General features: G+C 38.0%; 1 protein-coding gene across 1 annotated transcript; it reads right to left on the bottom strand.

Annotated features, from left to right (window-relative positions):
- Nucleotides 1-7,925: 7,925 nt before the first annotated feature.
- Nucleotides 7,926-9,050, bottom strand: gpr25 (G protein-coupled receptor 25). Its single transcript, XM_040116319.1, has one exon. It carries the CDS (start codon nucleotides 9,048-9,050, stop codon nucleotides 7,926-7,928), a length of 1,125 nt encoding a protein of 374 aa, XP_039972253.1.
- Between the last annotated feature and the right edge of the window lie 6,145 nt (nucleotides 9,051-15,195).

The following is a 15,195-nucleotide window of genomic DNA, read 5'->3' as shown; positions in this document are numbered from 1 at the left end:
ATCTTGCCACCAAAAAGCAACAAATAAATTTCTACAGATCAGAATTTAAACTTAGATAATATTCTTTTGTAACCACATAATCATAAATTAATAAATCACCATTCTTTCCTACAAGGTAAATTTAAGTAGAAAGTAAAACCATTATCGTGACAAAGTGAAGCATGCATAAATCTGGGTTGCTCAAATTAGAGTTCCACATCTATAGGACCACAACATATTTCTTTTACAGTGTATGACAGTGTATGACAAGCAAATGGCCTCCAGTCATTCACCTAGCCATTAAATCACTGTAATACAGATCTGATATAGAAATTATCCAAACAATACTTTAAAAACCTAATGATATTCATTATTAAAGATAAATTACTCACATCTGCTGTGCATTACAAACAAACAACCTAAAGCAAATCTCTCAAATTGACACATTTTCTATGGTGATCAAAAAAATTCAATGACAGACAGGGATTAAATGTGTTTTAGTTAATTTAAAATGATGAGACTGACCATCACAAGTTTTTCTAGCATGAGACACAGCATAATTTGACACTGTATGTACAGCACGTTATTTGTCACCAGTACTCACAGACTTCCATCCCTCAGGCCACACGCTAAGTGGTCACGTGGGTACCAATGACATCATGGATAAACAATCCGTTTAACTCTGCAATCAACTAGAGTCTCTTGCAATCACAGTCCAGAGCCTGGGTAAAACCTGTGTTTTTTTCTGGCCCCATTCACACTGGTTCAAAAAGCCGTGAACATTTCGACCGTCTTTGTAGTTTGCATGAATGGCCAAAAAATAATCCTGCATTGCAACTGGGCAGGACTTTCTCAGCCACTTTGACTGTTTATGGACCATACATGACCTTTACAAATCGGATGGCCTGCGCCCCAACACGAAGGGTGTTCAACAGCTTTCTAAAAACTTCGTCCAGCATATTGCTGGACATCTACCTTGGCACGACCCCTCTCTAGAAGCCACTCCTGTCCGTAATGATCAACATCTCTACCTGGGTCCTCCTGAACACTCCTCCTCCAACACTGTACCTATTCAGGTCACATTAAACCATGCCGCCCATATACCCAGCTGCTCTGCTAATTGGAGCAATAAGAGCAAACTTAGTTCTAATTGCACCCACTCCAACAAAGTCAACAGATCTCAATGCTAGAATTAGAGGAGTTAATCTGCCACCTAAATTCCTCCACCTGTCAGCCAGACATGATCCCCACTGGATTTCTGAAAGAGGTATTTCAGACTGTTGAAGCACTAATCCTCTGTATTATCTACCGGCTGTGTTCCCTCCCATTTTTAAAATACAATCTTTCAACCCCTCCTGAAGAAAACGACAAATTTAGGTTTGGTCAATTTTGGACCAATTTCAAACTTAGATTTTTAATCAAAAAAATTAAAAAAAGTCTTTTGCCTATCAGTTAATGTCTCACATGAATAACAACTATACTTGAGTTCTGCATTTGATAGGGTCCACCACGACATCCTTGTTATTCACCTTGAACACTGTGTTTTCATTAAGGACACTGCTCTTGCCTGGTTTCGCTCCCACCTATCTGACCTGTCCTCTGCCTACAATTTGGGTGTGATGTTTGACTCTGAGCTTAGTACTGACATCCAGACATCCAAACATCCAGTTAGTACAATCAGGCTTCCTCCAACTTAGTAACATTGCAAAAGTCACATTCTTTTTAAAAATCCCAAACGCACCTTGAAAAAGTCATCCCTAGTTCAATCTCGTCACATCTGTATTTGTAATTCCCTGTATTCAGGGCTCAGAAAAAAGGGCCACCTCCCATCTTCAGCTTGTTCAAAACATGGCTGCCAGACTTTTAACAAGACAAGACCGTATCACTCCCATTATACTCTTACTAATTACTTTTAAAGTCCCACATGGCCTTGCTCCTACCTACATCATGGATTTACTCACACCCTATGAGCCTAGCCGCTGCCTGCGCTCCTCAGGTAGAACCCTCCTAACTGTTCCCACAGCCCGCCTAGCTACCAAAGGAAACCCGGTGTTTTCAGTTAAACCCTGCAGCTGTGCAGGTCTTCACCTGAGGAACTTAACTTAGCAAATTCAGTTCTTTCTTTTAAATCACTCCTCAAAACTTACTTTTACAGGAAGGCCTTTTTTTAATAGTAATTATGTTGTCCGTCTAGTTTATATCCCTCTTTTATCTTTTATATTAGTTATGTTTTCACCCGTGTCTGATTGTTTGTTTGTTGTCCAGGGAAGAACCCATTACATTTAGGTACGGATCCAGTTAAAGGGGCTGATCCAGGAAGGTTTTTTTTTCGCACTTTCATTAACATTGTGAAATAGGCCGTTTTTCAATACTTTTGTAGTGCTCTCTGAAGTGTGTGCTCTACAGAGTGCCACTCTGGTTATTTTCTGTAATGTGTAAAATTATTCCAGTCAAAGCAAAAATATTTGTTCTGGCTTGTCATCATATAGCTTTTGTTGTTAAACCTGTTCATATTTTTCACATTTCACACGATCTTAGTCCAAATTCGATATGTACCATTTAAAGCTCATCCAATGTAAAGCATTGACTTAAGTTACCTGATGAAATCATGTATCCAACCCTATCAAATATTTTTAATTCAGGGAAAGCAGTGAAATTTTGTTGTTTTCAGAAACAATCCAATTTTGTTCCACTTAGCAATGCTGTATAATGCATGAAGTTGTTTCATTAAAATCACATAATGTTCTTCACCCAGAGACTGTTGGATATCTCTCAGTTCTCAATCATGTTCTTCTACATTTCTGTAGAAGACAGAAGATGAAGTCATTGTCTAATGGTAAACACTGTTTTTATAAGTACTTCCATGCTACTCTGGCTTGATCAAACCCTTATCATAAACAACAACATTAAATCACATCTCCCTCAGTGGTTTTGTTTGGTTGTTGTGACTAAATCTGAAACCATGATTCTTTGACACTCTGTAATGGCAGTTTTAGTTGTAGGGAGAACTGTTCGATGGTTGACCCACCAAAGTCATAACCCTTTGTTGACACTCATGTTTAATCCTGCACAAGAGAACTTGTTATAGTGAGACACTGAAACTTTGGTAAGAAAAAAAAAAAAAAAAAAAAAGTCTTCCATACAGTTCATGCAAATGTCATCTGGGATACCAGATGTCAGCTTTGTTCACAGGACGGTCACAAATGAAACATCTGTTCTTAACGTACAGCATTACTTTTAAACCTTGACCTGAGCTGTGTTTACCAAGCTGACTTTGATCAAGTGTGGCTCATGTAGATATGAGCTGAAGTTTTAAGGAACAAGGAAACCACAGGCAACCATGGGTTCTGAGAGTTGCAGCACTGGCACAATCTCTACGAACATTTTGCATGTTGGTGGTTCAACTGTGAAAAGTTTAACAACACCACCAATGTGCAGTGCTACTTTATCTCCAAGTTCAAGTCATTTGTAGTTAGTGCAGGGCCATGGTGGAAAAAAATGAGACATCACCAATGGGACAGTATGTTGTGTGCCCTTTTTAAATACTGTTTATGTAATCTAAACTTTGTGTAAGTGATATTTGTACTGAGAAAAAATATGAATATTTGAATATTTACTCAGCTCCAGCAGTCTACCAGGTTCAGAAATTGTATCACCTTGTTGTAATGACAACTACAGGGTAATAATAATTGCTAAAACATAATATAACAGAAGTACAAGGAGAGAAGAGTCATTAATTCAGCATACAAGCTCAGTAATCTTAGTCTGTTTGCAAACATTAACCACCATGAGCTCGTCATACCAGACCAAGTATTATACCTGTAGCAGCAAAACCTCCCAGTAAGTTGAATCCAGTATATTTGCAGTTTTATTGCTTATGAATTCAACTTTGCATTTGTTAGAGGAATAATGTGTTATTTCTTCTTCTTACAAAAGCTACATAGTCTTCCTTTAAAGACCAGAAAATGAGAAACATTTTACTGTAAATATTGTCAAACTCAAGATCCTATATGGACAAAATCTATGAAGTCTGTGTATCAGTGTATAACAGCAATATATCTGCAGCTCTAGCAGAACCCGTATATTTATATATACGCTTTTTTGCCATTGTTCGTTTATCAGTGATTTAAATGTCCAACCGAAGAGTTAATAATAGTCATTTTACAGGTTGAAAGTAAGATCAAAGAGCATGACTGATTTAGTTCTGAAAATGTGGATATTCTAATGAGAGGCTCACAACCACAGAGGAGCTGCAACAGTTCTGTGAGAACATCACAAGTTTGTAGTCTCACCAGTAACAGTGCCAAGGTCACACCTTTCATTTTGCATGTGACAGACTGGCAGAATAACGGTCAAGTCGATAAATTCTCAAAGGAGTTTATTCTTAACAAGTGACCTTTCATTCATAACCCTTCTACCTATTATTTTGGAAATTCCAAATTTTACTTTTATAATAAAAAACAACATAGTAATAATAATATTTCCTTTTGATTCTGTATTTCATATAAATAAGCAAGCTGAATTGAGGGAAACTGATAAGAAATATTGTATGTAAAGTTTGTTATTTTCTTCATTAAAAAAATGATAAATTGCAAAAATGTTCATCTCCTCTATTTAAAGTGTACAGAGGGTGTCAAATATATTTTATATTTTAATTCAGCCGTACATTTTAGAGTGACAGTGCCTTTATTTTAATAAGCATGTTCAATAAAATATTGTAAAAATGGACTCTATACTCACCATGCAATTTCAACATTTGCCAACAGCTGCCTTAACTTTTTTTAGTTGAATTTTTTATGTACTCAACCTTTAACATTACTATCTGATTAACACTGAGGAAAATATTTGTCACTGGCCACTCAAACCACAACAGTTACTGTCTGAGCTCACAGACCCACTGTTAGAAAAACCCGTCCAAGTTCCATGTATAGTTCAATAAGCTGCGTAAAAACAAAAATGAGTCTGCGTATATTCACGTTAATGCATTTCAGCTCTGTGAAACATTTCCCATCTGTTCAGTTAACAGACATGAACAGCTGTTGTCCATGTCCTGTCATTGCAGGGTTAGTTGTTTGAAGGCCAGCTCCTCGTGTCCACAACGTCATGACTTAGTGTCCTTGAGCAATTTACTAAACCTGAGAGAAGCCAGTGGTATGTGTTTCTGTTTATGTGTAGCTTGTGAATTTCAATCCATTAATATGTTCAACTAAAACCTGTAGAATAGAACAGATTCTTTTAACCTTGCTTAAAATGTTATTTGATGGAGAAATGCAGAAGGGAAAGCCCAAAAACTCTTTTGGTTTTTAACTTGCAAAGATGAACTTTTCTGAAACAGTTTTCTGAAACATCGAACTCCAACAAGTTTAAATGAATACATCAGAGTTGTGAGTGTCTGGCTCTCTTTTCCCTTTTTTTGCTCCGTTTCAGCACTTTGCTGCGAGTGTGCATTTCACAATTTTTTAATTTTATGATTAAAAGATAAACATCAAAACGCAAAGCACTGATAACAATACCTTAAACGGTGTTGTGGGGAAAGCTGGTTACAGTGCCCCTACAATGACTTTGTCAGGGAAGGGGAAATTCCTGCCCCCCTGCACCCACACCCTGGCATCTAATCTGGTTTTCTCATTTATAAAACCACAAGGTTCATGACACGCATGCAACTGAAAAACAAGTGGGCAAGTGAACATTTGAACTTTCAAATACCTGACTTCCCAGTAACACTCATGAATAATGTTGATTTCTGAGAAGTTACATTTAACAGTGAGGGGTGCCTGAGTCGCAATTAACAAGCTCTTATAAAGTTTGTTTGTAAGAAAAAAGTTTGTGCACATGTGATCTTCTTCTCAGGAAGATCTATCACATCTGTTAGATCTTAGCTGTCGGTTGTCTTGTTGTAAGTGCCCTGGGAGCCTTTGATGAACGTTTATCTAAACCTCACCTAGCAGTACTGCCACTGGGTCCCTTTTCATACCCTCTTTACCCTCTTGCACACTAAAGGCTGTTGTTTCCTGTTGAAGTCATTTGGGTCTGTTGCTTGTAGATTGCCAGTTTATTGTCTCCTTGAAAAAAAACTGTATGGTCTACTTGTTTCTCATTCTCATGTTCCCTTGTGCGTTCTTGCTTTCTTTGGCATTGCTCACATGTGAAAGGTAGCAAAGTATAAACAACGTCAGATTTCACACCTTTATTGTCATCCGTCTGTGATGCCAAGAAGATGATAAACAATACCAGTCATTTTTATTTGGGATTTTCAACAAAAAAAAACCCCTTTCAACTTTTGCCTGTTATTTTTGCAAAGCAGTGCGTTAAGATACTTTGTCCCGCGCCCTCATTACATTAGCGAGAGCCATTGTCCAAAGAACCAACATATCCAAATAAATTCTACCTCTTCAACACAACACATTGATAGCCCAAAACTTACTACTGTATTATCTTGTTATAATCCAATTTTTAAGAGACAAAAATCCCTTGAATAGCCAGTGATATTAATTTTGGTGCATTATCATATCATTACACCAACACTTGAATATATTGCATTCATACTGAGTATTTTTGCAATAAACTGTGAATTATTGCTTTAAAATGGACAATTAATGTTTAAAACTGGGCACTTATACATCAACACTGTTTAGCACTGTTTAAAGAACTGAGTCGACAGGGAATTGCATCAAATGTTACAAGTCCCTGTACTGGATCATTGAAAATTGCACCAATACGAATTAACATCTTATTATCGTCACAGTATTATGGGGAATACATTTTTCTTTGTTGTGAGCCCCGTGAATGTCAGTTAAAAACAATTACAACTGTGAGATAATGACAGAGTTGGGATTAATAATGAAGCCAAGAATCCAACATGTTTATAACTGAGGTTGACTTTAAACTGGACTAAAATACTCATACTAATATTATTTAAAGATTCAACTATAATTGAATCTTAAGGTAAAAACATAATTGCTTAGCTGGATCTTTGTATGATATGGATGCGTTCACTTTTCCAGAACAGTTAAACTAAGCATGAAAGCTCATTTCAGCCCAAAAGTTCACTTGAAATTTTGACTTACTGCATTTATCATTTATTGTATGAGTCCAGTAACTCAGATGTAATTGACTGTCTCTGGTATCTGTATTGGAGAAGCTTCTTACAGTATTTTGTGATGTGATATCTCTTTCATATTATATTGCAATCAAAACATTATCTAAAATTCTGCCATAATTGTTAACAAGTGTTTTTAGCAGAATGGGCAAGGGAATATTTGTGTTATGGAAGCTTATTTGTGATACCAACATATCGTCATAATTAACAGAGGTGGTTTTATTTATAGTGGGATTACAGATAAAACAACTAGAAAACACTCCGGTTTCCTTATTAGGAATTTCAATGTCAAGTTATGAATACACAAAAATGATTTTATTACATTTTTATTTTGTTTAATTTATACATTTTTCATGCAGCAAACATTTTATTTTATGACATCATAATGAAATTCTTGCCTTCCATATATAAAAAAGAAAAACAAAACATGCAACAAATTATTTTTTATGCTATATTTATACATCATATTTACTCCAGTATATTGATACAGTTGTAACAAAATGTTAAGGATTTATGTACAAACAATATTACAATAAAAGATACTGGTGCATAGTCACACATATCAACATAGCTGTACTTTATGGTTCAGTTTTAAGCAGTAGTTAAACAGCATGTTCAATATTTATAGAAAATTAGAATAAAGGAAATATATGGCAAAAGAAATTTGTATTATTACTGAAAAAAAATCTGCTTTTACTTAATATTTAAACATCCCCTCAAAAGCAAAGTATGCACAAAGTCTCTCATTATCAAGATGAGCTAACAAGTTGCCAAACAATTCTTAAAAGATGATAGAACAATATCTTTGATACCTTCAGGGTTAAAGATAAGAGTCTGTCTTCTTCTCCTACTCAAACGTCTGAAGCTGAGATCTCCCACCACTTGTTGCAAAGCTCTCTGAAGTGCCGACGTTGGTGAAAGAAGCTGAGGAGTTGTGACGCTTTAGCGACTTTGGCTTTCCTGTGCAGGTCGTGTACAGAATCTCGGCCCGTCGTCTGAAGTGATGGTCCAGGAAGAAATAAATGGCCGGATTCATACAGCTGTTGAGGAAGGCAAGGCAGCATGAGATAAGGAGCCCATTTCTTTGCCATGACAGAGTATCACAACTCAGATGAACGTTCGAGAGCTGTGAGCCAATTATGATGGTTTTGAAAACGTTGAAGGGAAGCCAAGACACCACAAAGGCCACTATGATGGAAAGGACCATCTTAAGGGAGTGTCTGCGGCGGGCTTCAGCTCGAGGATTTGTAGCAGCAACGCAGTGCTTGGTGAGATGTGTGACAATGGTGCCATAGCAGAGCACAATGATCAACACTGGAAAGACAAAGGTGAGTAACGCCATGGTCAGACTGAGGCCAAGAAAAAAACGTGACTCGCTATTTTCCAGACAGGACAGTCCGTCACCAGAATGGTCCACTCCTCGGTACACCAAAGATGGGATGGCAAGCACCAGGGAGCTCAACCAGACTGCAGCACATGTGGCACGAATGCACCGGCTACTCCTCAGGTACTTCGAGTCTCTCTGTCTCACCACGGCCAGGTAGCGATCAACACTCATGCAGGTCAGAAAGAAAATGTTGGAGAAGCGGTTCACAGCAATTATGTAGCTGCTCAGCTTGCACAGCAGGTCTCCAGCCCACCCAAAGTTCCAGTAGCCATTGTGGCTGGCAGAGACGGCCCACAGTGGCAGCGTGAGGACAAAGATGAGGTCGGCCAGGGCCAGGTTGACAATAAATGTGTCCACCAGTCGCCGGCCTCTCTTATCTTTGCTGCCCACGACTGAGATTACAAAGACGTTTCCCACAAAGCCTGTGAAGAATATAAGGTAATACGCAATGGGAAGGAAGATGTTGAAGCCATGAAGGTGTGAACTGGGACAATCCAGAGAGATATTAATATTGACGAGTCCATCTCCAAAGTTCTCACTGTAATTGTAGTATTCATAAAGTGAATAATCAGTGTAGGTGTCCATTCTGAGAAATCACGGAGAGGCTCTGTCCTGCAGCTGTTGTATTGTGCCAGGGTGGCACAATATATAACCCCGTCAACATGCTGCTACCTGATATTACATGTGCAAACCACAGAGAAATATAGATCCTTTTGCAACACCCTTCCTCTCACACCTCAGGGCTGTCTTCCTTTGGCTGTGATAAGTTCATATCTATGTCCTTTTAATGTTTGATTTAAGTGAGTCAGAAAGGCTGCGTATTTCTTTGCTGATTTGAAAAAATTTCACAATTTGAATTATGATAAGCAGTAGCGGGTAGTTCTAACATGGCAACATAATGTTTACAGCAGGTTGTATAATGCCTAATGGGCAGCTAAAACAATCTTGCACGGATTCATTAAGTATGTAACATAGAAGTTTAAAGAATTAGTGTGAAATTGAAGACTTTATATGGTAAAAAACTTTTCACAGGACAGACATTATGTGCGATCATGTGGCTACTCCATAGATATTTGCTCACATGAATGATCACATCTGCCCTAAAACTACATTCCTGCCTTATATTGCTGTGCATGATCTGCCACCAAGAGTCTTTTACTTGTCTCATAGTGTATTAGGTGTATCTGACCAGTAGGGGGCAGGTAAGATTTACTTGTGTTTTGTATGTGGCGACCTCCTGCCTACATTCAGGCTGAGTGCGGTTCCCAAGCAAATGTCACAGATATTCTGCTTAAGAGTTTGCTCTGCTGAAAATGTCCTTCTCATGAAAACATGTTTACGGCCCAAACCAAGCAGGAGCAGGCTCATGAGTCATGAAATCAGATTTTTAGTGTTGTCAAATCTACTGTATTTACAATCTACTAATCCATTCATATTTTCTGTCCATCCATTTTTTCTTCATTTTTATGTCACCTTTCCGGTTCATTTTGAAGCTGCAGTTATTTCTGAGAAAGTGTATGTAAATGTAAGGACGTTTTGCCCTCAGTGATTCATTCCTGTTTCAGGCCCTTAAGACTGCAGGTTAATAATATAATCACATTGGGCTTTCACTATTAGTGGCATTGTTCAATAGCTTTCACTTAAACAGTGCAAGCAAATCATAGTACAACCTAAAATACCATGACAACTGGGCGAGCTCCATCTGCTGAGGCAGAACAGCTAGAAACAGAACAGCTGCTAAATGAACCTTGTGGTGGAATGATTTGGTCACCTCTGTTTCCAAAGTCAGGATAAGCATTAAGTCTCAACTTCTGTAAAAACTATATGAATATGCAAATATGCAAATAGCAGTTTGTGTCCATCTCAGACGTCTTTTTCAGCTTCATTTACTTCTCACTGGTGTCATGAGAGCTAATCATGAACCCAGACAACTACTGTCTTCTTTCCTTATGGGCACCGACTGGATGCAAACTGATTTGTCCGAGTATTTACCCACTTTCACCAGTCAGGTTGAGGATTTGAACCAGTGACCTTTTCCGTCACAAGTTCACTTTATTACTGGCTATCTGTATAGGCCGAGCGCAGCATTGTCTCAGCAGAGTAATAGGTAAAATCGTAGCCAACGATTAAATAGCACACGGCTTTCTGTTGTGAACAATGAGTCAGGGGTTATTTATTTACCTAACATTGTCATTCCGTTTCTCCATAGTGTATTTTTACTTTTGTTATTTCTACTCAGTATGCACAACATCTATTGCATGTCTGCAAGAGAGATCTCTCCTCTGTTGCTCTTCCTGAGATTTCGCCATGACAGGTTTTTTTTGGGGACTTTTCCTTAACCAAACTGAGGTTATAACGTAGCTTGAATATCTTGCGTCCTGACAATGTTAGTGATGATGTGGTACAGATAAAGCTGTTTTTTTTTTTTGTTTTTTTTTTAAATCAGCTCCTTGGTGTGTACTCTGAAATGCCATCACTGCAACAGAAGCAACGGTCAACCAACTTGAAACTGCTTGACAGTCCTATCCTGTGCATCAGCTCACCTTTATCAAATACTGTACTGGTTTCAGTCACGATCATATGATTTTTCTCTTTTCCTCAGCTGTAAGAGGTTCTCGTTGAGCCTTGGTGAAAGATAATAGAGCCTGACAAGACAGAGAAGGCTTTGGCAGCCATGGCCATTGTTACAGAGAAGGAAACTGTCATCATGACTACCTCCTCAAGACATAATAGACCTCAGGAGAAATGAACTCCGTGGTCCAGCTCGCAGCTATTGTGCTGGGGCCGGGAACAGTGAGGTTGGAGGACAGGCCACATCTTACAAGAGGCCGGAGAGCGCTTCATTGTTCTGCAGGGAGTTTCAGTTAAGAAAGCATGGTGAATGAATGACCTCCTTATAGGATCCCTGCTCCACTTTCTAGCATTGTGCGTTATTCAAACACTCCTTTACTTTGTAGTGTCAAGGTGATGTGTGGATATACTCATCACAGCAGAAAATCCTGTCAGTCCTCATTGTTCAGTTTGACGTTGTTCTCCCTCGCGCTCAGCTGTACCTTTTCCTTTAAAAAGTTTTAATTATTTCTTCTGCATTCTTGCTGCTCTGTCAGTGGAGCGCTACATTCCTCTCCTCGAATAAGTGCTGTCTCACTCCAATTGAGCAGAGTAAATGCGAGAGCCAGTGAATGGAGCAGCCTCAATAGGAGAAAATAAACAATTGCATTGGTCCATGGGTGCAGCGGGGGAGAGCGGATGAGGGGAAGGGAGAAAGGCCTCCCTAACGTGCTAAGATTCCCATGGATACTTAGTCCTTTTTCTGTTTAGAGGAGGATCTCGTAAAGTACTTCAACAGTGGATGATTTCTCTTTTCCTTTTACTCTGTTTTTATTTGAGGAGAGAAAGGGTGGTATGCGTCAGGGTGATTGTTAGACATGGGGGGGGGGTCCACATGCACACACGTGCGCACTTGTATACACACACACACACGTACAATTTGCTCCTCACTTGTCGAGTGCTAAGTTTCAGCAAAGGAGTCTATTGTTTGGGTGTGAAAGGTTCTTGTTTTAGCTGTTTAACTAAATCAAAAGTTCCTCTATCACAAAGGATTGCACAGCCTCAATCCTCCATTCTGTCATTTTAAGTGGTCAGGGGCTTTTAACTGTTCCCTTTTGTTTAAAAAAAAAAAACTTCACCATTTTAACCCACTTTTCTCACATACTCCATGCCTGATTTCTCCCTGCTGTCCTCTTCATTTACATACAAACCACATAATCCAATAAATAAATTCGAGTAACACATTTATGCCCAAATAGAATCAAGATGAATTGGTCATAGTCACAGTTTGACAGTTTTCATATATATATATATATATATATATATATATATTTAAAGAATGCAAATTTGAGGATCAAAAAGTAATCCCTCTGTCACTTTGTCTAACAACAAATATTAGCTGTCATATAGGAACAACTTTGAGGTTTTTGTCTTGTTAGTTTGAGTTCATGACCCCAGCCAGCCGGTACAAAATAGTTGGTTTCAGTTGGATAACACTACACTGCTTTCTGACAAAACGTATTATTGAACAAAACTCAAAAGCATTTTTTGATTACATTTTCAAAACCATATCCAGCCATTGCTGCGGGGTTATTTACATGTTGCTAGGTGGTGGCCACTATGTTATGAAACTGCTGCTGGGACTTCAGTAGATGCTGTTGCTAAGATGATTGGTGTGGTTGCCAGGGTTTTGGTGAAACTTGCTGATTACTAAGGCTTTGCCCCAAACCACTCTCCTGTTTACTCCGTCACTACTCCCTTATATGAAAGACACTAAACAAGTTTACTCAGTTGTGAGCAGTAAATTGATGTTTCAGACACTTAGTAATCATCGTTTGTGTCATCACTGCCAGATGTAGTTGTTATCAGAAAGTATTATTAGTATTATTGCGGTGTGGACGGGGATGCTAGGGAATGCTCTGTGGTTGTCAGGGCGGACTATGTGTTTGCAGTAGTCGCAGAGGTAGTGCGATACAGGCTGGTAGTAGCAGTAGTAGTACTAGCAGCGATGGTTTTAGTCAAGTGACCACAGTGTGTGTGTTTGTGTGTGTGTGTGTGTGTGTGTGTGTTTGTGTGTTTGTGTGTTTGTGTTTGTGTGTTTGTGTGTTTGTGTTTGTGTGTTTGTGTATGCATGTGGATAGAATGATTAGATCTCAGCTAGTAAAAGCATTTAGAACCACATTAGATTTTAATCCAGGAGTAGGAGTTCTAGCCTTTACATAAATGTTCACAGCTCAAAAAGTAGAATTTTTTAATTGTCTGGATTTTTACGCTCTGAACTGCAACAGTTGTAGCCAGAAATGTCAATCTAAAATGTGAGATCCCCAAGTTGAAATGTAAGAGTTATAGCAGTGTAAAAAAAACATATCTCTATCTGAGTTTACATACTGAATGAAAGTATGCATATCAAAACAATTTATTATATAAATTGTGATCTAGGAGTTAGAACTGTGGAAGATAGAGCAATTTAAAATGCATTTATGCTGTTCAGAAAACAGCAACAGCTCAGCTAATTTGAGTCGCAGTGATGTGACAACAAATGGGTTGGTTTATTTGATTTAAAAAAAATGAACAAGTCAACCTGACAGTTCCAATTTTATTAGTATAAAAAGATGATGTGGCATTGTAGCAACTGTATAACTTTATGTTTTACATGGATTTGGAGGATTTTTTTTCCAGTTTACTGTTTTGTTTTGTTTTTTTATATATATATTTGAGGTACACTTTAGCTGAACATACTCAGATAATTTAATATAATATCTTTCAGTTGTTTCCTGTTTGTCTACATTTTGCACTGCTCTACTGAGGCCTCTTTGCAAATCAGGCATCAACATGATTGCAGGATACTTGCTCTTGTGCACGCCAACAACTGCTCTCTTAGTGTAGATGTCAATGTTAAATGTTGCATAGTAGTAAAAATGCAAGATATTTCAAGATAAACAAGACATTTCTGTATAGAAATTTCACAACAGTGAAAATACTGTACATTGAACATCAAAGGTAAATTGCTTTGCTGTCTCTGTTGGAAAGATCATCAGAAAGATTATCAGCTTGTTTTTAGGACATGACCGCCAGAAGCTGCGGTATAAAATGATGAAAGATTACAGAGAGGGCACAAGAAGCTTGTGAAGCTCATCAAGATAGACAAGATTTGTGTGGCTCCATGCACCTAGTCCTCCTAGTTTTTAAACAGTACAGTAGGACAAACATTTAATCACATGTTTTCCATATCATTTAAAGTGATATTTATCCAGCGTATATTCTTACTTACTCTTTACTATCTTTCCTGCATTTCTTTTTAAATTACTTGTTAGAAAATCTAACATACTATTTGTAAATTAAAAAAAGAAAATCTACATTACTTGACTTGACAGAAACTGAAACCTTTCAGTCAAATTGTTTCTCCCATAGTGAAGGTCATCTTCCCATCCCACAGCATTTAGTAAACACACGGCTTAACTACTCAGAGAGGAGTCAAGTTTCATCTGCTGTTGACTCCACATGAGAACTTAATGAGCAGCTTTGAGAGAGGACAGGAGGGGCCTGTTGAGCAGTTATGCTGTGGCTGGATCAGGTTTGCGTTAAGGAGACTATGGCGGTTAAATGATTAAGTAGGAAAATCATTATTACTGATTCACTGCTGGCAGCTGTTGACTGGAGTGTGAAAGACTGGGAAATGGAAGTTTTCACATGGAGCACGTTGATGAACTGAAAATGCATCATATAAATTTGACGATATGTACTGAAAGGCCTGTGCTGTTTTGTCAGGTGTGATTTGTCTTTAGCAATAATTTCTCTTTCCCAGAACAAAAAAAGACACACCTTACAACTTTCTTTTATAGTCGATAATATACTTCACTTTGATTTCTGGTCTTGCAAACAGATGATACACCATATGCTGTTGCATTATTGCATACACAGTTCTGAAAGAGAATAACTACAAGATGAAAAGCTGTTATGAATACATATGACAGTGGCCAGCATATATTAAAATTACAGAAAGTAAATACAAATCTCGGGTTTCTCAAGTTGTAAACCTTGGTATACATATATGGCCTTTTAGGATTATGTAGCATTAATAATGCCCTGAGAGATTTTTTTTTTTTTTTTTTTCAAATTAGGCCCATCCTGCAAAATCTATTGAACAGGAATATGTTGCAGGCCTCTAAAGGGCTGAAAC

The sequence above is a fragment of the Xiphias gladius genome, chromosome 21 (genome assembly GCF_016859285.1).
Source record: "Xiphias gladius isolate SHS-SW01 ecotype Sanya breed wild chromosome 21, ASM1685928v1, whole genome shotgun sequence".
NCBI lineage: Eukaryota > Metazoa > Chordata > Actinopteri > Istiophoriformes > Xiphiidae > Xiphias > Xiphias gladius.
Note: the sequence above shows the minus strand (reverse complement) of the source record. Positions and strands in the feature narration are given on the sequence as shown.